This window comes from Branchiostoma floridae, chromosome 4 (assembly GCF_000003815.2).
Source record: "Branchiostoma floridae strain S238N-H82 chromosome 4, Bfl_VNyyK, whole genome shotgun sequence".
In the NCBI taxonomy this organism is placed as follows: Eukaryota; Metazoa; Chordata; class Leptocardii; order Amphioxiformes; family Branchiostomatidae; genus Branchiostoma; species Branchiostoma floridae.
Window position 1 is genome coordinate 13,331,085 of NC_049982.1, and position 25,556 is coordinate 13,356,640.

At 41.1% G+C, this 25,556-nt stretch overlaps 1 protein-coding gene across 3 annotated transcripts in view; it reads left to right on the top strand.

Moving 5' to 3' along the window:
- Positions 1-20,886, top strand: part of LOC118413318 — a 22,282-nt gene extending 1,396 nt beyond the window's left edge. Inside the window, exons 1-14 of one of the 3 annotated variants that reach the window (XM_035816626.1) lie at positions 740-842; positions 4,591-4,697; positions 6,426-6,593; positions 7,076-7,912; positions 8,102-8,365; positions 8,830-9,011; positions 9,753-9,976; positions 10,152-10,377; positions 10,861-11,042; positions 11,281-11,400; positions 12,212-12,316; positions 12,617-13,974; positions 14,383-14,600; positions 19,630-20,886. In XM_035816626.1, coding sequence (XP_035672519.1) covers positions 4,629-4,697; positions 6,426-6,593; positions 7,076-7,912; positions 8,102-8,365; positions 8,830-9,011; positions 9,753-9,976; positions 10,152-10,377; positions 10,861-11,042; positions 11,281-11,400; positions 12,212-12,316; positions 12,617-13,974; positions 14,383-14,600; positions 19,630-19,705 — 4,029 coding nt within the window. In that variant the 5' untranslated portion in view covers positions 740-842; positions 4,591-4,628 and the 3' untranslated portion in view covers positions 19,706-20,886. Of the gene's footprint in view, positions 1-739; positions 843-4,590; positions 4,698-6,425; positions 6,594-7,075; positions 7,913-8,101; positions 8,366-8,829; positions 9,012-9,752; positions 9,977-10,151; positions 10,378-10,860; positions 11,043-11,280; positions 11,401-12,211; positions 12,317-12,616; positions 13,975-14,382; positions 14,601-19,629 lie in introns of those variants that run through there. The other 2 variants (XM_035816625.1, XM_035816627.1) reach the window with 2 other exon arrangements.
- The last annotated feature ends 4,670 nt before the right edge of the window (positions 20,887-25,556 follow it).

Genomic DNA, 25,556 nt, shown 5'->3' on the forward strand with positions numbered 1-25,556 from the left:
ACTGTCAGATGTGAAATCAGATATGACAGAACTGATGTATGTTGTCAGTTTGAGAATCATAGACATACGTCGTGGGGCATCATTTTTCCCAGTGATTCGTCAATAGTATGTTGTCAGTTTGAGAATCATAGACATACGTCGTGGGGCATCATTTTTTCCAGCAATTCGTCAATTGTATGTTGTCAGTTTGAGAATCATAGACATACATCGTGGGGCATCATTTTTCCCAGCGATTCGTCAATTGTATGTTGTCAGTTTGAGAATCATAGACATACGTCGTGGGGCATCATTTTTCCCAGCAATTCGTCAATTGTATGTTGTCAGTTTGAGAATCATAGACATACATCGTAGGGCATCATTTTTCCCAGCGATTCGTCAATTGTATGTTGTCAGTTTGAGAATTATAGACATACGTCGTGGGGCATCATTTTTCCCAGCGATTCGTCAATTACTGTATGTTGTCAGTTTGAGAATCATAGACATAACGTTTATACGTCGTGGGGCATCATTTTTCCCAGCGATTCGTCAATTGTATATTGTCAGTTTGAGAATCATAGACATACGTCGTGGGGCACGATCGCTGTCCTGGGCTTCCTCGCGTGCCGGGATTGGGCAACTCACGTGCAACGTCGCAACGTCAGGTCATATTCCAATTTCGTGGTCGTGAAATCGGGCGTTTGCTCATTTGCATTTTCGTGACGAGACAAATGCGACCGCAACCCACAGTGGAGATGCAGCACTAGCTACGTACCTCACAAAATTATGCATTTCTCCTCAGTTTCTGTTCTTCTTCTTCTTTCAAGTTGCAAGGGAAATCGGGCTGTTGCCTCCTTAAAACACAGGTACTCAATGTTTGTAAGGCTGAGGACGGAATTTGACAGTTTTGTAGGACTAGGAGCTAGCTCTTTTGAAGTTTGTCCATGTTGTGATTTCTACAATGTCGATGGTGAATATATTCGAGAGGAATCATTATCACATAGCACTCAACTATACTAGTAGTTGGAAGCTGTGCAAGTTCCCCCAGTGTATTTTTTAGTTGGGCACCAGGAAAATCTATTTTGCAGCAGAGTGATTGCATTTATATCTCAGTGACATACTAAAGTATTTAAAACTAAGTATTTACTAAATGCTTTGATTGCTTGTCATCAAGGAGAGATTGTAAGAGTAGAGTTGCTGTCCACCAATCTAAAAGAAAAACAGTTTCATACAAAATTCACTTCAAATGAATTCAAGTGAGAAATATTATCAGTCATTTTATAGAGTTTTTCATAATTTTTCATAATTGACCCTTTTTGCTCCACGACCTTGGCATTTTCCTTGACTAATCGTTGCCATGCAGCATGTGTTTTACTGTAAAGGTAACATATATGATATGACTTGAATGAGATTTCATCTGAAGGCCTAGGGATTCTGATGCTTGGTTTAAGTAGAAACTAGTTGTCTTTACCTCTGCCTTGGGGCAATATTCTGTTATGGTTGTTTCCATTTAGTTACATTTCGGTATGTCACGTACAAAATATATTCATTGTCTTGTCATGTACCATGTAAGTGTCAACTGTCTGCTTGAAGTACAATCTTGTATACATCTCCATGAATGTCTTTCCCCAAAAAAATATACAATACTGTACAATAAATAATCTCTAAAAAATATGGCTTTCTTTTAACATTCCATGCCATGTGTTTGTTTATACATTGTACATACATACCTTTAGCATCCTGTCCTGCCACTGAGAGAAGCAGGAGTCAGTGTCACAGTACAGCCCTAACCCCACCAACATGCTTTAGTCCACAGGTCTTACACGCAATGTGTATTTATTTATTTTATGTATTTCGGTCAATAGTAAGTAAATGTGCCATGTAGACGTAGTTGTTTGGTCACACTAACTCTATAGAATATTTTCTTGACATTCTGTTATTATTGAAATGATTGCTGAATATTATGAAGGTATTAATTGCTCAAACACAAACATTGGGAGCCAAGAGTGCACATGATAATTTCTTACTAAAAATTGGCTGATAATTTCCTGCTTTTTTTGTGTAGTTTGATTTTATGAGTGTTTGATTACATCCTACATGTATATGAATATGACAATTATACTTCACAAAACTTTATTGAAAATGGTCTGGTACCATTTGATTGAAAATCAAAACATCCATGAAGTGATTGGAAATTCATGGAGCTGTCTTGATGATTTTTGTATTTAATCAGATACTCTTTTGCATTATTTACTAGTGAATTAGTTTTACTGGGTGCAGTGCTTATGAATGTTTGATATTCAAATTTGTATACCCAATCACAGTCAGTAAGGTATTGTTGTAATTTGTCACACCTGTTCATTGTCTAGTGTGAGTGTAGCACACTAAGTATTGTAACGACTCATACCATACATTATTGAATGAATGAAGACCTTTATTGTACAATTTTGCCCAACCGAGCTAAGTACAGGTCACAACAAGTCAGGATATATACATATAAAGGTGTCGCAAGTCTAGTCTAACACAAAAGTTCGGCTTCTTCTCGCTTCTTGGTAATAGTGAAAATGTAGGACTGTATGGGTTTCGCTATTGTCGGTTTGTCAAAACGCATGAGAAATATAAACTTAGAGTGCTACTCATGTGTCTAAAATGAGGGAATCTACTTTCTATATAACTAAATAGAGTATTTCTATCATTCGCATACATATCGCAATCGACAGTGAAGTGCACTTCATCTTCTACCATGTTTGAGGTACAAAATTGGCAGACTCTTTGTTCTAGAGGAGTGCGGTTGTGCCTTCCTGATTCAATTCGCAGTCGGTGACAACTGATTCTTAGTTTAGCAATGGTAGTTCTATGGCATTGCCGAATGTTTGTAATTTTCAAATACTGCTCTTCATTGTATGTGGATTTCAGTAGTCTGTACGTTCGGAGTTTGTTTTTCGCACGTAAACCTTTATCATCATAAGCACCGGTGTGTACCTACATCGGACTTTTCATATGAATGAATGAATGAGTGAGTCACTGACCCTCCCAACCTCGCCCAAGGGATCGAGACAATTTTGTACATACCAATGATTCTTCTCAAAACCGTACACTGTATTTATGTATTTTGTCCTACTTACTAGTATTAGTAGTAACCAAAACGTTTCCACCATTGGCCTGCACAGCTGCTATATCAAGCTTCAGATGATTTGCATGATGTTTGATCAGGAAATTTTCAAGTCAATGGATAAAAAAAAGCGAAGTATTTTGTTCCAGTTTCTGCTTGGCATTCATTCAAGTCAAGAGGTACAAGATGCCTATCTTGTTAGACATGTTAATAGAGGCATTCAAAGCAGTACTGTCATTGTATCAATTCTATGGTGAAACATTGTGTTTCTAGTGTTAGTGACCTATGACATTTAGGATTGGTTTTCAAAACAAACCTCCCTCAGTGTTTGAGTATCATGTATCCTATATGTATCCTAATGGCTTTAGAACAACAATTACTGTGCAACTACAAGGTGGATCATAGTTTGTCTTCATTAGTCAATCAGAGTTTTATAGCAGTGACTCTTCACTAGTATCATTTAACAAAGTTATTAGAAGAGACTTGAAAAGTTTACACCAACTTTTTTATCCTACTTTGTAACAAGTGAACACAATGTTATATACATGCTACCATATCTTACATGTACATGAAGTTGCACTGCATTGGTGTAAGTTAAGGTGGTCAAAGTGGTTAATAGTATATAATAAGCTCCCTAGTTTACACTCGCGTGGCAGGCTAATACCAGAGACTATAATTTGTGAACTTTACTGGACAAAGAAACCAGTCGTGTAGATTCGAATTTGATGTGACCTGTCTGACTGGTTTCATACCATAGCTAGTCCTGCACATGCATTGTGCTGTAACATAACATGTTTTCTCCTCAGAATCTGTGAACTGGACATGGTCAGGGTTTTTTAAGCTGACTGGGCCAATTACATTAGGCCAATTACATTAGGCCAACTTTGCATGGTACAAGCCAGCATGGAGTTAGAAGAAATGACCACAGTTGGGTCTGGCTTCCTCCTGTAAAAAATTCTTAAATAACCCCCGAAGATGCTATTTTATACATTTTTGATAGGGTAAAATTTTGTGAAGTTTTCCCTCTTACACACCCTTATTCAAATCCAATTGGTAAATCTTTTTAAAGAAGGATGGTCCCCAGTAAAAAAGGCCCCCCTATGTACGAGTTGAACAGCAACGTAGGGACCTAACTCACAGAATAGGGGGTTCAAAACACAGAAGGGGGGGGTGTGTGCTTAAAGGCTTAGCTAGAACTGTTACTTGTATACTGAGGAACCCTCCCAATTTCAAGTGCTAAGATGGGCAACTAATTCTTTTTAATATTTTGGTGCTAATAATCATTCATTCATTCATAACTATGTTTTACTGTGTACGAGCAAATTATCTTACATGTAAAATACATGTAAGTTATGAGGGAAAAGAACATTGTTGAATGTGGCTTATAGTCAATTTTTGTTGTTACAAATGTACAAAACAATGTAATACCTGCAGGAAAATTAACTGCCTACTTCAGATGTCTAGTCAGAGATTTACTGATTTTCTTATCACTTGTCCTACAGGACTGTACAGCTAGAGACAGCTGCAGCAACATTGTAACATGGACATGGAAGATAAGAGCCTTTTTGTGGGAAGGCAAAAGGGTGGTGACAGCCATGACTGCACTCCTGTAAGTCAGCTATTGCAATTGAATTATACATTTGTAAATGCCTTCTGTCGTATCTTTGCCACCTAGGTACAGAACATTCTTTTCTACAATGAATTAATTCTGTTAAATTTTGTAGTTAACATGTAGATCACCCTATTGGCACCTCCAAATTGATAACTTTTCTGTGACTTATATGTTTGCAGAAAATTTATCTGAATCAGAACTTTCTTACAAATAATACAAAATTGAAGGAAACAAAAAAAAAATTGTTAAGCTCTGCATGTTGACTATCAACAGCTCCACAATCATTATTGATTTATTGCAAAAATTCTATTTGTTCTCAACCTTTGATGTTTCAGTTCACATATATCACAACCCAAATTTAAAATCAGTCTAGATTATTCCACATTCCTAGTTTGACTTTGAACAATATTAATGTCTTCTCATTGCTGCATTACACTGCCGGACAGTTGATTTTGCTATAACGAGTTTCAAAACAGCCTGCATCATCAAGCTGCCACATTCTGAACATGCTTGCCCAGTCAATCGGACAAAATTAGATTTGTCTGTAAACTCTAAAGGTTTGTCTGGATACAGTTCGAGTATATAGCTGCAGTCCGTATATATCTATTGCTAACCTTGCCACGAGAACATTTGTGTCGAGGATAGACATTTTTGTCAGGCAAATGTAAGATTCTAAGAAGCAAATCATTGGGGAAGGTCAGGGATATTGTCTCACCCCACCCCATCCCCCAGTGTCCTTTGACTTTCAGATACTGTGTCTCTGGCAGTTCTCTCATGTTGAACTCTCGTCTATTATCATGGTCCTTCTCTCCCTTACATTTGCCTCATGTTATGAAGGTGAAAGACAGTAATACTTCAATAGCCGACCCCTGCTAGACACCCACACCCTTTCTGAATTTAAGAAATGTTAGTTTACACCATCCCTTGTAATGGAATATGTAAACGTCCTTTTTCTTTATTCAGTTGTATCATTGTTTTCTTACTAATTCGACCTTCAAGTATAAAAAAAAAAAGTTAAAGTTTGCCCATACATGTAAGATGCGTAGGGTGGCGCCCATCTCCACTTCGAAGCCCTTGGGCCACACATTTGTGCAAGTCACTACAGCAGGGGACCACAACACCTACATGTACCCACATACCAAATAAGACTGCTTGAAGCATTCTTGATTGCACAGGAAACACACACTTGCAGGTACACCATCGGCCCATGCATAGAATTTACTATACAGTACCTCCGTATTCCATGTCTTTTTTATTTAGGTGATTACAATGTGGATCAGAAATTAACTGCCTCTGTGTCAGGGCTCTAGCCAGCTCGAAATGTTTTTCCGTCAGCCAATTCCCATTGTCGCAAAAAACGCGAAAACACTATTCCAGGAGTTAGAGAGACTCGGAACTGAGATCTTGAAATACGGGTTTTTAATGAGATTATCGTATGCAAAAGAGCGCAGACACACATTTATCAACAATCATAACAACAACAAAACAAACAGTGTGTGGCTTTTACGACTGCGGACGGCGTCCCCAAGCCGCCTATAGCTTCCACCAAGGATTTTTGTCTGTCAAGGTTCACGGATTGGTTTTAAAATTTTTCCGTCAGACGCAGCAAATTTCCGTCAATTGACGGAAAAACGGACGCTGGCTAGAGCCCTGCTCTGTGTTATATACAACATGTTGGGACTAATACAGGAAATTTGACTGAATTCCCCATACACATACATGTAGATCTATACGGTAGTGACAGCAGTCCTGAGCCCTGACATGGTGGACAAGCTGCCGACCAGGCGCCGAGAATTCCTGCAGAAACTGCAGACAGACACGGGTGTGAGCATCAACCTGCACAAGGGGGGCGGCACCTACGAGGTGGAGGGCAGTCTGGCTCAGCTGCAACAGGTGGGGGAAATCTTGACGCTCTATTCCTTTTCCCTGCCTCCAAACTGTAGAATACATGTATAGCCAGTACAAATCTGGTGACAAAAGGTAATTGGGATAATTAAGGTTTATTTTCAGCAAATATAGAAATTACACTTTCCTTCCCAGACACATCTTTATGTGTAATCAACCCGATTGGGATATGTGTTTCTGGGAAATGTACAGTACTAGAGGTCAAATAATTGCAGATATGCAAGGAACCAGAAGTAGAAAACAGTTTAGCCCATTCCCACAATGGGGGAAAATTGCAAAGTTCATGATTGTCAGTGGATCTATATGCATAGTATTTCAGCCCCAGGATGAAGATTATAGAATTTTCAAACTCTAATATTTCCCACCAAAGAAGTTTGGTCCTACTGTCTATGTTGTGTTGATAATAAAAACTTTTTTCGTTTTAGATACTTACAATTACATGTACATTGTATCAACATCTATTTGCCCAGGTACATGACATACTGTCCGAGTTGGTTGGTAACCAGGGATCTCCACGAGCAAGACTTAAGAAGACAACCATCCCAAATGGCCTGCCTTCAGAGGAGGTTCATGATGCATCAGGCACAAAACCCATTGTGGACAAGGAAGTTTCTGACAAACCCGTCACAAACGGGACACCTAAGTCAAAAGTCTCCCCATCTGGGAAACCTCGAGGAGAGATAGTAGAAAAGCGCAAGTCAAGGAATTCAGAGGACGATGACGGCTTTGAAATTATAGGTGAGGCTGAACAGGAGGAGGCCGCAAGTCATCATCATCAGCCAGCTGTGAGGCCAAAGGTCAGGCACCAGCGGCCAATGGCAGCCCAGTTTGACAATCATGACAGTGTGGAAAAAGCGTCTGGGGCAAATACGAAGAGCGTACGTGAGAGACATGAGGAGGAGGGGTCTGATTTGAGCTCAGATGATGAGGACGTGATGGCACTCGACCAGGACACCTTCAACTACCTGTACCATGCTTACCAGGACAAGCTGCAGGACATACGCCGTCAGTACAGGGTCAAGTTCAGGTCAAAGAGCAATGAGACAGACATGCTGAAGTTCAAGGTCATCCCAAAAGATCCCAGCACAACTCTGGATCAGCTGACCACTGCCAAGGATTCCTTCATCGCCCTGTACCAGAGTGTTTTCCCCAACCTGGTGCAGGAGGTGATGGAGCTGGCCTATGACCCTGCTCTGGCGCAGCAGGTCAAAACGGCAATCGACAAAACCAGGAAAGATCATCCTGACGTGTATGTCCAGGTGGAGAATAACAACCACCGCTTTGCTTTCATAGGAGAACAGGTCCAGGTCAGTGATTAAGTGGGGTATTATTGTTGTTACATGTACTCAGAAGTTGGCACATGGTGTTTTTTGCCATTGTGTCAAATGTGTACATTTGGTATTGCCAAAGCAGTAAATCAAATTTCTATTCATAGGATAACTTTTTTGTTACATTAGTGCTCCTTAAAAGAATTTGGTTGTTCCTTTCATACACAGGTGATTGAAGCTAAAAGCCAGTTCCGGCAGCTGTCGGGAGTGATGTCCGGTCTGGTTCGCCAGGTGGGTAGGCACCACACCCTGGGCGGTCACATCATCGTCCCAACCAACCTGGAGGACGAGATACGGGAGGACTTGACGCGTAATTTGGGCAGCAGCGTCCCAGAGGGGTACCCTTATGCTGAGGAGATTGAGCTCCGGGAACGTAAGACCTCAGGAGCCAGTGAGCCAGTAGGAAGCAGAGGGGTCAGGTTTAAGCAACAGGTGAGAAACATTTGACTGTAGGTACAACACAAATTCTCACTCACTCACCCACCTCCCGGATTATTGTCTGCTGTTCTCCATCCCTTGGGGGTTAGACGTGCTGTAGATGTGGGGCTTGATGGCAGCTTGCCAGCATCCACTGTCATTTGGGTTGACACTGTAGGTTGAGGAAGTGTATATCTTCCCTTATGTTGTCCATCCATCTCTTTCTAGGTCATCAGTTCTAATTGTAAAATTGTAGCTGAGTTTCCTTGGGTTGGTTACAACAGTTGTTTTATTTCATTTTCTTCATTCAATTCAGTATACAAAAGTGTTGCAAAGCTTCATAATTGAAGACCAATGAATATCAGTTAAGCATATTTGAAGTATGAATGTACAGTGTTGTACAAAATTGTATTGTAGGCTTGATGGTACTCTTCTTTAGCAACCATGTTGTAACAATTTCTTTTGTTTATCATCCATAGAGTGACAGATATGTGTTCAGGACAAAGGAAGGCATTACCGTGTCCATGTACCAGGGTGACCTGACTCAGGAGAACGTCACAGCTATAGTGAACGCAGCCAATGGCTACCTGGCCCATGCAGCAGGCATCGCTGCAGCCATCCAGGAGCAGGCCGGGCCCAGTCTGGAGGAAGAGTGCAGGAAGTATGGAGTACCAAAGTATTTGGCCACTACACGTGTGCATTTGGTGTTACAGTTGTCTTAAACAATATAGGCATTACAGAAGAGTGGAACACTTTGTCTGATTTCCTATCAGTAAGTAGTGAAAATCGTCCCTGATGAGCTAGCTGTCTACTGCCATTTTCCATGTTTAAAATGTCAAATTCATGTACCAGTCATCACATACTGATCATATCTGTCATATATTCATTCTACTCTTTACTCATTGACTGCTCTTGTTTATGTACATGTGACTGCTCATGCTTTCTTTCTTCTTGTAGCTCTTTCCTTCTTCCTTCTTCACATCCAAGCTCTAATGCCGTTCTGTCTGGTAAAATACCCCATCCTTTCTTTAACTTAACTATTTAATAAGTATCTTCTTTGTTCTCTACCTTTGAAATTGCAGATAAATTTTGTTTGTTTTATCCTTAATATTATGACATGTACAGTCATGTATCTGTCCCCTAGGCTCTAGCTAGATGCATTGTTGATTTGAATATAATTCCTCCTGTCAACAAAACTGCCACCAAATTTAGAATCCTGAGATACATGTACATGTACAATTTGCTTAACACAAACATTGTACAGTGTTGATAATAATTCTACCCCCCCCCCATAAAAGAGAGAACTTAGATAAGTATCTTTTACATTGTAGCTCCAGCAAGAGTCTAGGATTTTACTAACCATGCAAAGATTTTTCTCACATCCCACTTTTCTTTATTTCAGGTACATCAGTAAGCATGGCCCTTTGTACGAGACCCAGGTGATGCATACCAGCGCTGGGAACCTGCCCTGTCACTACGTCATCCACGCCGTTGGTCCCAAGTGGCGGGACTACAGCAACAAGACAGAGTGTGCCAGTGCCCTGCGTGTGACCTTTCTGAACTGTCTGGACTATGCTAATGAAAAGCTTCATGCTACAACTGTTGCTCTCCCAGCCATCAGCACAGGTGACTTGTCCAAATTCCTTCTATTTGCTATCATAAGAGGTTTGGTCCATCAAATTGCTTTCACAGTTAACATTCTGTGCAGCATGTCTAACTTCTTGTCAAAGCTACTGTAACAGCTAAAAATCTTCTTTAAGATGTTGCATAATTGAGTCATATGTCATTGCTTCCCCCTCAGGTATCTTTGGTGTACCAAACGACGTCTGTGCTAAGGCCGTGTACGATGCTGTCCGAGACTTCAGCAAGTCTCAGTCTCAGCTGGGCAGCCTGGGGGAGGTGCGGCTGGTCAATGCGGAGCTGGACATGGTGCACGTCCTGAGACAGATGTTTGAGGTCAGCATGAGTCAGGAGGAGGAGGAGGAGGAGGGATGTCAAAGCCCCAGTTCAGGGAGTGCCTTCATCAGGTGATTCATCTTAATTCTTATTATCCCAATGTTGAATCTGCAGTGTTCCTTGCCATGCCCAGTGATTGAATGCTGTGGAAGACTTGTTTTTCAATCTCAGACTCAGAGCAATATACATTGTATGTCTGCTGGACAGAGCTTTAGTAGAGTTAGCTTTTTACATCCCTGAAACCTTGAAAATCAGCAGGTCTGAGGTTATTATTTTCAGACTATTAGGCTCAGAGATGCAAAATTATTTGAAATTCCTTTTTTGCACAGGCATACATGGATCAATGAATTATCATGTGTAAGAGTTCACCATAATATGCTATTATGGACAGTCATTTACATTTGTGTAAGTCATTGATATGTATTTATAGTTTTAACCTAGTCTTGAAGATAATAAAAAGTGACTTAGTGATTCTTGTTCAAGGGTTTACCTGAGTATATGTGATACTCACTATCACTTTTTTTATCATGAATGTTTGTCCTGTTTGTTTTCAGAATTTCCAAGACAACAGAAGAGGTTCTTGCAGCCACCTCCCCCAGGGCTGCAAGGAGGAGGGAGGAGGCTGGAGAAGTGGAAGAAGAAGACACAGAAGTGGCCCAGATCACAGAAATGGCCCCTGAGGAAGGAGAGGAGGAGCCAGAAGTAGAACCACTTGAGGACATACACATAGTAGCAGGTAAGCAAGGTAGGGAAGAGACAGAAAATGTGAGCATGGTTTGAGGGACATCTGAATCTGAGGTGCTTTTAGGATGACCCTGTAGTGCAACTGATGACCTGGTTGAGATCCTGGTTCCAATTTTTTGTTACAAATGTAACTGGTCTGTAAGAGGTCTGTCCCAATCTAGCACATTTGATGGTTCTGATCAAGCAAGCCCAAACTGTATCTGTAGTAAGTTGTTTTGTTTTTCCTCTAGGCAAACCCAAACTCCTGCACTCCATTTCTGATCCGCATGGAGCCAGTGGGGAAAGGAGAAGGAAGCAGGACAAGAGTGATGTCAGTTTCACATCAATCACTCCAGACAGACCAACAAGAGGTTAGTTTTCTACTAAACATTTTTTATTCTGTTTCCAACATAGGACAAGGACAATGTGGCACTGTACTCAAGTTACTATTTTATTTTAACAGTGAAAACTTTAGCTGTCATCAGCCTGACATTTAGCACATGTGAAGTGTATAAGTATAAGGTTCATTATATCTCTTCAATAGTTTATGTAAGGGCCTGTCCCACCTTTTTTTCATCACTTGAAATAGACCAACAATGGGTCAGTTTTGTAGAAAACTCTTGATGTACAAAAATGTAATTGGCCTGACATTAAACACATGTAGAGTGATAAGAGCTGTGTATTGTGAAGATTCATGATGAGGTCTCCAGCAGTTTGTGACACTTTCATCACATCAACTATTATCACTTTGAGATTGGCTTGACATTTAGTGATTTACCGGTAGCACCTGTGGCTGATTTGAGCTTCTCATGAATAAAGGTTCAAACAGACCTGTGGAGTGATAGAAAAGCTAACCCTAAGGGCCAATCCAGGCAGATGGCCAACATTACTCGCTAATCTGTCTTCGGTTAAGATGCAACTTGTTCCTTGATCAAGCTTTAGTTGAGGAAATTGTATGAAATGTTTTCAGGAGAAATGTCATGCATGTTGTTACATTTTTTTGTACCTTTCCTGAGAATTCTGGCAGCAAGGGATTACACGTGAAAATGCTTTGTAACTTACGCTGTAAGGACACACAAGTGCAGTGCATAGATGCTGATTTAAGCCCTCAGTTGTTTCAATCCACATCCCACCTGCCTATGCTTATCATCACTTCCTGTATCCTAATCCCTGAATCCACAGATCCCAACCCAACCTTAGATCAGGAGTCGGCTCCCCCTAGCAGCGATGACCAGACTGCAGCTGCAGAAGTACCAGGCACTGATGAGGATGACCCTGATGATAAACGTGCTTGTCCTTTCTGTTTCCCTCTTCTTTATATTCACCTTGTCTTTCACGTGTCACTTCAGCTGTTTATGTTTTTACCAGGTGGTTGGTTCAGATACATCGGGGGAAATAAGGATTTTCTTTTTAATGATAACTTCAAGATTTTTCTGTGTCAGAGGCTTGTGGTGGTTGAATATTGGAGTTAAATGATAATGATAAAACTTCATCTATTGGTAGTTTTAAGATGTACTGTAATATGGTATACACAGTGCATGTATAGATGTCATGATATACATTGTATTCCTCCTTATATGCCTTTAGGTCCAGTGCAGTTTACAACAAAGCCACCACCAGAGGAAGGCGTTATGTCTGAGAAGGAAAAAGTTATCAAAGATCTTCTGGACAACTTTGATAAACTGACTGATACAGAAAGGGGTCTCCTAGACCAGCTCCTGACAGAGACTGACCCACGGTCAGGCCAGTCACATGGAGTCCACAAGCCTCGTGTACGATCACGCAGCCTGGACAGGTCTCCCAAGCAACCACCAGGAAGTGTAGAGAGGGAAGCTTCCAGAACAAGGTCACCACTTCGCAGCCAGAAGGCCAGAAGCACTAAGCCTAAAGACAATTGTCTCTTGTGCAACACAACAGAGCAACTGCGTACAGTCCCCTTCTGTAAGGTAGGGCACAAGTACTGCCTACAGTGTAAGGTGAAGTATTACTCTCGCCTTCGGACATGTCCACACAAGGACTGCCACGAACCCGTCACACCAGACTTCCGCAGTGCTTCAAAGAGCGCCTCCAATGATACAGAGAACAAACAGTTTACTTCAGCCACCCAGGCTTCAGCCGACCCAAGTAAGGGTCAAAGTGCAGCACGTATTCACTTTCCCTCTGATGTGGACAATGATCCCTCAAGTCAGGAGCCAACTTATGGTACTCTGTATCCATCGCATGAAAGTTCCTACCCCTCAGAACAACCAACGAACACGCAATCCACGGCCGGCAGCCGTTCAAGCTTAAAAAACACCTCGAATGTGGACGGAAGACGGCGTTCGTCAGACTCAACCTTGAATCGTGGTGTTGAGCCAGAAAGCCAATCCCGCAGTGGCTATGTCCCTGAGACAAGAGTACATCATGGAAGCAGCCACACAGCTGATCCTTCTTCATTTTCACCAAGAAGACGTGTTTCAGATTCAGGTGCTTCTTCAACATACCCAGAACCAACCTCATCTCAGAGAATCAGGACAACTTACAGTTTGGGGGAGAAGGCAAGCCAGCAGCACAGCCAGTCCAAAAGGAAACAACGTGGCCTTATTGTCAAGAGTCTGGCAGAGGACATTGATGATGTTGGCCTGGACTCGGGACATCCCCGGCAGGGATGGGACTCAGACACACACAAGGGAAGGGACTCAGAGAACTGCTCTATTTGCAGGAGCACATTCATGAACCCGAAGACACTTCCAAGTTGCGGACATGTGTTTTGCACTCCCTGTATCGACCGTGCAATGCAGATCAAACCGGTCTGTCCGATTTGTGGGGAAGTGTACGGCCAAACATGGGGGTCTCAACCAGAAGGGACCATGGAGTGGAAAGTGGATCCGCACCTACCACTACCTGGTTACGAACGGCAGGGGACAATAGTTGTCATGTATGACTTCCCTGATGGCATACAAACAGTAAGTCATGTCCATATATAGCTGTAGGGGTATTTGTCCTTCTAGCTTGAGTCTTTGTACTGCATTTTATTGGGAGGGGGACATTTCTCCAAAAGGAGCCAGGCTCAGTGTCACCTTGCCATAGGTTTTTTAGATTAATGATTACTGACACAATATGATTTTCCTTTTTATTTGTAATGTGCATGTAGCATGTGCTTTATTGTATGCACATGAATAGCTCAGTATACCCAATAGGGCAATAATGATATACAATATGTGTATCCTCATACAATGTATTTGTAACACATCAAGACTCATGCAGAAATCTAAATTTGAGTTTAAAGATGATTGATTAGAAAGACTGACAACTGTGTTATATTGGTTTGCTGAAAGCACATGCTCAGATCTGTTCCAATCATGTTTGTGTAGTCGGATCACCCAAACCCAGGCCGTCGCTACTATGGCTGCCATCGCAGGGCGTACCTCCCCAACACTGCAGAAGGCCAGGAGGTGTGCAGACTTCTGCACAAGGCCTTCCAAGCCAAGCTGCTGTTCACAGTGGGGCAGTCAGTCACCACAGGCATGGACAACTGTGTAATCTGGAATGACGTCCACCACAAAACAAATACACACGGAGGCCCAACAAAGTAAGGTTTGATTCTCTGAATGGCACACACCGACGCATTTCCACGTCAGTCTTATTATTGTATCTGTTTTCAAAGTAACTATCAAACATCTCCATGAAATACCAGGAGGCAAAGACGTCACTGCTCTGATGATTTCCTATCTTTGATGTCAGTGAAATTCAGACATGTAGATTAGAAGTACATTTTTGGTCATCTTTCTGTTCCTTCTACTCCAGCCACTACTTTGTTCACATTAATAAGCTAGATGTTGTCCAGTGTTTAGAAGGCCATTACACTGTTTCAAGACATGCCGGTCGTTAAAAATGACGTTTCCGTTCACTGCCTGAAAATCTGAGGGCCTTCAAGCTTATATGGCGTGTGTTACAATCATTAGCTGAGCATGAACATTACAGAAATATGGAGGTGGAACTAAAAAAAAGCTGTTATTGACTGATTCTGAGACGCGCCTGGACTAATGAACATGGTCATGTATGAAAAAGTATTCCGTCAGATGTAGTATAAACTGGAAATTCAATAAACAACACAGCCATAGACTTCCATATATCTTTTCCTAAGAATTTAGCCGGCCCCTTGGGAGAAAACAATTTCAAACAGAGTCAACATGAAAGGGTACCAATTAGTCTGCTGATATCAAAATAATATAGTTGACACCTCTTTGTATGCATGTAGGACAACACTATCAGCATTATATTATGTGTGGCTATTATATAAGAACACTGCTTTTCTTCTACCTTGATTTGATTTGATTTGATTTATTTAGCTGTATAATCATGGGAAATACAGCCAGGCCAGGGCAGTAACTTTTGTCTCAACAAGCTGTTTTATTTCTGGCATGGAGAGATTTGCAGAAAGAGCCTCTGCCGTAATTCAGTATCCCCTTTCAGTCACAATGAAGTGCTTGATGTGTTATTAGCTCTGCCAAGAAGGTTACGTTTTGGTTAGAAAATTTTTGTGTGTCCCAGTATGTAGGTCAATATCATATAACTTGGGCAGCTGTGGATGGAATGTCACGATATTTGGTATTTGAGTAGCGATTGCGTATACCAAGGTTTTGTACGAAAATGGTACTTCTGGCACTTTCTGTCGTGAGTGCAGCGGGGGGAGTGTGTGCGTGTTTGTATTTGTGGACAATATAACTTTTGACGCTGTGGATCGTTTTGCATTATATTTGGTACTTATTGAGGGGTTTGAAAAATGAGGGTCAAGTTCGATAATGGGTGTCCTGGCGACAAGTTGCGGTACGGCCAAATGCGTGCCGGACCGTAGATCAGCCGTCCGCGTGGCCGTAATCGGAAGTGTTTCTGTATCTGCGGGACCGGAAATCACGTAGGACGGGTGGCCGCTGAGCCTATTTCTTAATCATTACGAATCCAAGGGACCAACAATAAGTGGCCACAATGGCCAGGTGGCCGCTATGCAAAGGTGGCCGCTAAAGCCCCGGTCACAAAGCGCGTACGATTTCTTGCGATGGTATATTCCGCATATCGTACGATGAGCGCAGTAAATCGCAGCAAAATCGTGAGCAAAATCAGCCATCGCAACGCATCGGATGGTGTTCAAAATTTTTCCAGCGTTGTACGATTTTTCACTTGTGTCTCTTTTGAATAGCCGCCTGGCCGCTTTTGTGTTTCTTTAACCAACAAAATGTGGACTTAGCTGTTGAATACCTTCCTATGATATATTTAACTGTAAAAATAAATTAAAAGAGACCATGACAACAAGAGCATTACAAGATAAGTTCAAATCAAGTGTGAGTACTGGTACGATTATCTCGGCCTGCTTGCCGGCTCTACGTGTCAGGCTCTTTCGAAGATCGTATCATGATATGCTATCAACAAAAAGATGCCATCATACAAAAATCATATCATATTGATAAGCATTATATCATATATATTTCCGACTCATAGAGCCTGTCTTTATGTTCGAGTTGTTCCCATGGTTATTACGATTATGGTAAACTAACCCAAGACCGACGAGAGCTGAGATTTGATCTAATTATAAACTCACGTGCATGAAGCGATCAAACAATTGTCTGCATCACCTGTGCGGGGCGCGCTGTTCTCTGGTTGCGACTGTGGCAGTTGCGACTGATATATTTTCCCTTTTCGTCAATATCCACAATATCAGGGAAAACTGAAACCATCACAACATGCTAACAATTCATAAATCTATAACCTCATCAGTAGACAAAAATTGCCGTAATGAAGTCTGCTATGGGGGCAAATAAAATCTTACGACGATAGCGAAATTTTGAACATGTGCAAAATCCATTTCAGCTCTATTTTTCGCCATACGACGCTCCCCGATTTACTATGATTCACTGCGATTGACGCAGGCACGTTCTTATGACCTCATCGTACGATGCACTACGCGCTTTGTGACCACGGCTTTATATACTTAAATCATTGCTTCCGATTCTCCCCCGACTTACGACGCACTGCGCTTATCCTGCGCATCAGAAGGAATCGCAAGGAATCGTACGCGCTTTGTGACCGGGGCTTAATACAGGTTTGACTGTAGCTTTAGTGAGCTGTAATTTTAGTGCCAGTTAGTTCACTCCCACGCACATTATTGTAGAGCCCAGGTGCACAGCAGAGCATGCCTACGCAATGCTCTTAGGGACTTGACGATATTTATCGGGGAGGAGGGGCTGGTGCATACGGTGGGAGGGCCATTGAAAATTTTTTTGGCCTGGGGGGAGGGCCATAGAAAAATTTTTTGAGCCGGGGGGAGGGCCATTGAAAAAAATTGCCTTAGGGGCCTTAATAAATACAAGCAAAATGTGCCCCTGAAATGCAGGAAATGAGGTTTCAGATGGTCAAGATTTCGATTTTGAAACACCTCCGGCGCCCAGGACGCTCCGGCACTCGGCGCCATCAAAAATCAGACAGAAATGTCATTACATTTAACACAGTCTACCATGCAAAGTTTATCCCTCGAATTGCAGAAAATAGTGTTTCAGAGGGTCCAAATTTCAACATTTCAGACCTACCTTGCGACGGCTCGTGCCTTGTGCGCTCGAAATCGTGAAAATACGTTTGGGGCGGCGTCGCCCTCAATAATAAGCTAAAACCATGTGAAGTTCTACTAGAAAGGCTATTAAACTTGGCTTAGGCTGCCAGCAAATTTTGCCCATCCAAATTTAGGAAAGATCTTTTCTGATAGTTAGGATTTTAAAATTTTCCTGGGAAGCATGCCCCCTGACCCCCAACGATTACGTCAATATAGTTCGCCCTCCCCATATGAATTTTGCTGCAGCCGCCTCTCTTTTGATTCCATGTTCGCACGAATTTACGAAAGACTATAGAAACTAAATTGGTATCAATATCAATCCTGCATGCATCGGCTTTTTGTAAAGAGAATGGTTCATGGACGACAACGGGATATTATAAAAGATATTATGATGTTTACTTTAGTGACAGCGGGCCGCTCTGCTGCATGTGACGTTATCATGATGGCACGAAAATTTTTCGGCAACTTTGGTTGGCGGAAATAACTCCCGTTTTGGAATGATTAAAGCAGTCTTGAAGCGGTTTTAGGAGCAATATCGCTAAAATGTACTCAAGTCTCTTCCAACTACAAAGTTAATTTATTTTCTTTTGTGTAAATATCGTACATGTGTAGTAGAAAAGATCGCCATGGAACAGCCCCTCCCCCACCCGCTTTTCTCTGTGTTGATATGGACGCATAAATCCACATTTACTTAACAATTTTTTTTCCTCACAGAATGCGGGAAATTGCGTTTTAGACTTTAGAGGGTCAAAAGGAAAAATTTTGGGGGGAGGGCCATTGAAAAATTTTGGGGGGCAGGGGGAGGCCATCGAAAAATTTGGGGGGGCGGGGGGAGGGCCATCAAAACATTTTTTACCAGACATAGATATCGTCAAGTCCCTTAGTTACCTTTGTCCAGAAGGTTATGTTTTCAGTCATGCCATGGTATGGGTCTGTGGACACATTATCACGATATTTAGTATTTGAGTAGCGGCTGTGGAAAGGGAGGTCAAGTTCAAAATTGTTCACCTGGCATTTTCTATCAGTACTGCAGCAGGCTCTGAATTTTAATGCATTTCTCTGTGGGCAACATAACTTGGGAAGCTTTTGATAGATCTTGATAAAATTTGGAAGGTGAGTAGTGGTCATAGGAATGGAAGCTGGACAACACAAATGACCCCTTTCTGTTTGGCCTTAAGGTGAACTCTGCTGTGTCATGGGATTGTGGGGGGAGGGTCAACAATACATTATACAGTAAGGTACACAGCCCAAAATCACACTGGCAGTAGCAAAATTTGCTTTACAAACAGCCGAACTTTCAGTCCGGTATGGCAACTCAATCCTGAGCGAACAGGAGGGCTAAAGTTGTGTAAACTCAAGACCCACAGCCCAGGGAGTTGGTATAGCACCTGTACTGTCTTGTTAGCAGGTTCTGGCAAGCAGGCTGTCAGATGACTGACCTAGTATTTTGTAATGTACAGTTGTCTCTGATTACTTCATTGTTTAACAGACAGATGAGTGTACATGTAGCAATAATGGTTCAATAGGAACAGGAGGCACAGTTTGAGGTTGTTTTTCAGCTTTTGGGTAAGCACAAAGTAAACGACAGGACAGAGGTCGTGGAATCCAAAACAAGGGGAGAGGAAAAAAGGTTATTTTCAAAACCTGGACCACCCTGTACACGTACCTGCCATATATGCTATTTTTTGTATCAAGGAACTCTATAATCAAGTTATATCTACAATAGGACAGGAACATCATACTACCAGCAATTTTTGAGGTCTCAAAAGCAGGCATTTTTCATTATAGCCCATGTTTTTTTGGCAAAGGTGTATGTTCGTGAACCTCTAGTTACATAAGTCATTAAGTGGACCGTGGACCTTTATTTACATAAGAGCAATGTACTGTAATGCAGAAATATCATAGCCACAGCTTGTGAAGATTAAATGAACACCACTTGCATAATGTACTTCAAAGCATGACAGGTTTTCTTGTTGACTTTTTCTGAGCTGTGCCCATGTTTTGTTTTGTTTTGCAGCCATGGTTATCCGGATCCTGACTATTTGAGAAGGGTGAAAGAAGAGCTGGCAGTGAAAGGCATTACAACTTTGTGACCATATCCGCCCGATTCATGTATGCCCCATCTTATTATAAATGTATAATGTGCCATCATTGTCTACAGTACGATAGAAGTATCCTTTATCTAAAGCATGCAACTGGCAACTACACCCACAATTGTTATACTGGTAATACTAAATAGTTAATTGAAATTGAGTTTGACATATTTATCTGAGCCAACATATATATACATGTAGAGAGAGAAAGAAGGTGATCAGAAAGCTTATATTTGTGTGTTTGTGTGGGTGTTCATTATTAGATTTAGCCTGTTTGAATTTGGGATGTGGTGCTACTGCCCTTTAGAAAATGAGTTGGGTGTACATGTACATGTACAGTAGTCTAGACAGCTTCTGTTATCAAAACTATCACTTCAGTATGACACCTGGCTGATTCAGGCCAATATTGATTTCAAGCTGCTTTTAAGAAGAGTCATAACAGGCTGCTCATGTATGCCTCCTCCTAGTAATGTTCTCTCAAAAGAAGTCTCAAAAGAAGAAGAATTATACATGTAGGAGTATGCACTACTGTCTACTAGACAAATTGAGAAGAAAGTTTTAAAACCAGGGTACACTGTACCATGGTTTGGTTCCAGTACACTTGCTGTCTTAAACTTTTGATTTTTTTTTAGCCGTTATTCATTATCATTTTCATGTTTTCAGATGATTTTATTTTGAGCCTTTTTGGTGTGTTTGGCTGTTTTATGCCATCATTGTATGAGATAATGATGTCACATCTGTCAGAAACATGACATTTTGTGCATGATGGTCGACAACCGGATCTTTTAATTATATAAGATCAATCCCATTACTAGCCTGATTTGCCTCTTTGAAGTTTACATTGTTATAATGCTGCAGTGTAGTCTGACAGAAAGTCTTTCCTGATTTGTTCCTACATTTTGTATCCCTACCTTCAATGCTTTGATGTACTTGTTTGAAATCAGAGTAATGTAATGTAATATGCATGTAGGATACAAATGTACCTCAATTATACTGTGCTCAGTGCGCACGTCTTTTGACGTTGTGCAGCACACACTGGTATTGTAGAGTTAATGGAAGTTTCCATATTAGTAACTTCTTTCAGCAGTAGATGTCCAACAAGAAACTAGATGTACTGTTTGAAGACTTTGTCAATGCTCTGTAAGAAAGTATTCATACCAACATGGCAACTTTGTGAAAAAGTTCCTTCCAGTGCATTTTTACCTCCATGAAATGTCATGGAGGTTATATTTTACCCTGCGTTTGTGTGTGTGTCTGTTTGTCTGTCAACAAGATAACTCAAGAACGGCTGGATGGATTGGTTTCATACTTGGTGTGTTGGTAGGGTGTGATGAATGCTGGAAGTGATTAGATTTTGGGCCCCCTAGCGGCTTCCCTTGGTACTGCAGCGCAACTTCCGGTTTTGCTATCTCGTGTTCTGAACAAGCTATGGTCCCAATTTTTGGGTGTTAGATAGCTCTTGCGGTCAGGAATAAGTGACATAAGTTTGGGCCCCCTAGCGTCTAGTTTTGGGATAGCAGGGGCATTTTTGTCAAAAACTTCTGAAGACGATAACTCAAGAAAGGAACAGCGGATTTTCATGATTTTTGGTATGTAGGTACCTCAGACAATGTTGTACAAAATGAAATACTCATTATGCAAAATTATATTACATTTGCATAATTAATGAGAATATTCTATCATAGCAGTTTTTTCTATGTATCTCTTGTCCCTGACGTGATATGGTCTTGACATTTGGGTGGTGGATAGCTTTCAGTGTCATGACAAAGTGGGGCAAGTTTCAGCCCCCTAACATTTAATTTGGGAACTGCAGGGGCGTTTTTGTCAAGACATTCCAATGAGGATAACTGCAGAAAGGATTGACGGATTGGCATTATATTAGGCATGCGGGTACCTTAGGCAAAGATGTTCATAATGATATACATGTTATGCAAATGAGAGCTTAATTTGCATGATTAATGAGGAAATGGTATAATTCCATTGTTTTCAATAACTGGACTTCAATAAATGTAACACATGTTAATTATGATAGGTAGAATATAAGCAGATACCTAATATGGTAATGAGGAACTTATTTGCATAATTTATGTAAAAATTGCAAAACCGCTTTATGATTAATAATGGGAATTTTATAATTGTGTACGTTAGTCAATGATGAACAACACCATGCATAAATCATGTTAATGTGTTAGTCAATTGCATGAAATTTATGAAAGCTCTAAATTTTCATGGAGGTATGAGGTCGCCGAACTCTAGTTTTGTAATAAGTTCATGTATCTACTCTAGTTTCTTTTGTGTATAGCTGCTAGTGTGAGTAGTTTATTGTAATTAACTGCAAGCACCCTGTCACCCACTGGGAAAAATCTTACGGTTCAACTTGACTGTTTCATGTATTTTTGGTTTGGAACTTCAGTACATGTGTAAGGTGGACTGGTATCAATCATGCATAAAATGAAGTATGGAAAATTTTGAAAAAGGAATCCTACATGTAACACAAGTAGTTGTTGCAATTTTTTTTATAGATGTAACAGAACAATATAGGAGAATGATAATGACACTCATTAATGTGTTTGATTATAGATATCTTTGTGTTGCTGATAATGTTAACATGGGTCATAGGTGAGTAGGAAAGTGGGTAATTTTATGTAAATTTTATCGATTTTTGTTCGGAGAGTCATAACAGGCTGAACTAGTAGTGTTGCTATACAAATGATCCTGAGGACATAGTATTGACATTTTTAAATGTACAGGTGATGTACATTGTAGAGTCGTATGTATGTTTTGACATCATGAAGCCAATCTCAGCTGATGAATAAGGATGTGGGAAATTTGAAATGCTGTCACAGAAAGTGGTTCTGCACTTCAGACAATCAAGCTTGCATTTATCGAACCATATCCTGCCAGGTCAATCGATTCTCATAGGCGGAAATGTGTGGGTCAGCCCTCAAACATGCCTACAGGCTGCAGTACAAAGGGTGGCACGTTAATGGGCCTATGATTTAAGAACTTCAGGGTTTTACAGAGATTTACCCACATACCAAATATGGAATCACACCCAGGCATTCTCTACTTATCTTTCGGACAGGCATCTCCGTGACAAACAAACCACAGCCACTACAATGCCTCCGTTTAACCCGCAAGTACAGACTGCTTTTAGATTTTCTTTTTACCCCTCTACGCACAAATACACACACCGTGAGTGATACCCTAGCAGGGGTTATTCGACGTTTAGAGGGTAACGTTACTATAGAGGAGGAAGAAGAAGCAGAAGAGGAATTCAACTGAGATGCACAGGAAACTCACATCATTATTTCACATCGCTATCCCACTTTTACCAGCCAACCGCTTTGTGTCCCATTTTGCAGTTTTCTGAAGTATCTAGTGACTCGTTAATCAATGGGAAAGAGTACATAATTTGGCACAGAAAATAATGATCTCATGACACTCAAATATCGAAAGTCAAGTTGATCATTAGGGCATGTACTGACGGATGAGGATGCCTGAAAAGGCTGAAACGTTCATATCTACCACTTGTCCTACTTTACCAAATGACCTAATTATAAATGTCCTACTTTGCCAATTCTGAATACTGTAATGTCTTTAAAGGGTAGCAGGAGAATTTATCTAACATATGATATCTGCATGAAATAAAAGAAACACGGGGACAAGAAGTGTCGGTATATTTTAGTTAACCCGACCCTTTATTCATCATGGGATAAATTCAACTGAAAAAAAATTGACACGTACCAACGATAACAGCTAGCCCGTATTTTAAGGTACATTAATGCGCCTCCAGAGACTTTCCAAGTGGAACGGTTGCCATAGGCTCCATTCAGTCAGGCAAGATAACGCCCAGCAAGTCATTTTACGTTGTACATTGACCCATACAGCCCCATAACAGTTATAAGGGAGACCTACTCGCCTTACTTTCCGTTAAGGATTGCAGACGCGAACATATGAGCTAACTACCATCCGGATGGTATCCAGGCTAGCTTACTTACTTACTTATCCTCTTCGTCCCTGATGAGACATAGCTTAGCGTGTGTTATTAGAAATTGAATTGTACTTTGCATGGACCACTCCCCATTTGTTTCACCATTTATGCCCCAATGTTAGGTTGGGTGTGTAACAGTGTCAATGTGTCTGTGTATTTGTGTTTCCGGATATTTGTGGTCAGGCGCCGTGTATTTGGTAAGTGGGTAGAGGTTGGGAAGGCGAAGGTCAAGGTCGATTTTTGGCCCCCTGGTATGTGAACTTGGTACTGCAGCTGAACGTCCAGTTTTTGTATCTTGCCCCGGACGTGCTATGGTCTTTATATTTTGATAGCAGATAGGTTGTGATGTAAGGAAAGCAATTGTACAGGTTTGGGCCACCTGACAGCTTGCTCTGGAGCTGCAACTGCTCCTTTCTCAGAATCTTCCGAAGAGAATAACTGAAGAAAGGAACCATGGATTTCCATAATATTTGGTATGCAATTAGCTCAAACAGAGATGTACATTATCAAGTGCAAGTGCAAGTAAGAAACTAAGTTGCATTATTAATGAAGAAAATCTATATTTACATTGTTTTCCATTACAGCACTGATACACATAAAATGTGTAGTTTATGACAGGTGGAACATAAACAGATACCAATTATGAAAAGAAGTTCCTAATTTGCATAATTAATGAAATAGTGCCATAATTCTTATAACTATAACGGCCGAAAATTGATGTGAACGCGGATGTCATCCAATTGTAATCAAATCAACATGGACTAACTAAGCATAAATCATATACATGTAGAAGTTGTTTGCATAATTAGAACATTTCATGGAGATATGATGTCTCCGAACTCTGGTTCACTCTGTATTTGTGACTTCCATGATGGACGTATCGGTCTTATTTTGAGATTTCCTAACGCCCTTGCTGATTTCCTTTGGTAGAAAAGAAATATCGCAGGCTGCCACGAACACCACTTAAGTTAAAACTCTGGTGACGCTTTAGTGATCTTTAGTTAACTCTAGTTAGATGCACGCTGAAGAAGAGTGATGGATGTCACTCGAACGTCATGAAGTAAATCTCCGTTTTTATCCAATTGTAGAGATTAAATCGTATTTGAACACTTTAGTCGTCCTCCTACGCAGGGACATCCAAGAGCGAAACCGCCTGTCTGAATGTACCCTGCTTTCTCAACCGTCGCTCTCGGTTCCTGACCGCCCTGCTTATAAATATCAATGAGCTTACCCTTATATATGCGAAAACTGAAAGGCCTATTCTCTGATTGGCTGACAGCTGGTTTGGGGGGGGGGGCGTCCACATGAACTAATGGTGACGGTTGAGAAAGCAGGGTACATCCAGACAGGCAGTTCCGCCGTTGGATGTCCCTGCGTAGGAGAATGACTTTAATGAATGTTTTAAACATTTAGAAGCAGGAATGTTACCCATCGTGTTATTAAACTCAAAGGTCAAGCACAGAACTTGTCTGTGCCAATGGTTTTGATGGACTTATCTATTCAAATACTGACTCCAGACAGACCCAAGGTGGATAGTCTTATTTTGAAGATGGTGATAATTGCCTTCTTGAGACAGCCATTACCTAACGCCCTCGCTGATTTCTATTTGGAGAAAAGAAATATCTTCGGCTGACACACGCTGTCACGAGCAAACTTTGGTAAAATAACTCTAATGACGCTGCAGAAGAGTGATGGATGTCACTCGAACGTCACTCCGAAGTAAATTTCCGTTTTGATCCAATTGAAGAGATTGAATCGTATTTGAACACTTTAGTCAATGCTTCAAACATTTAGAAGCAGGAATGCCATCCATCGTACGCGTGTTATTGAACTCAAAGTACAAGCACAAAACTTGTC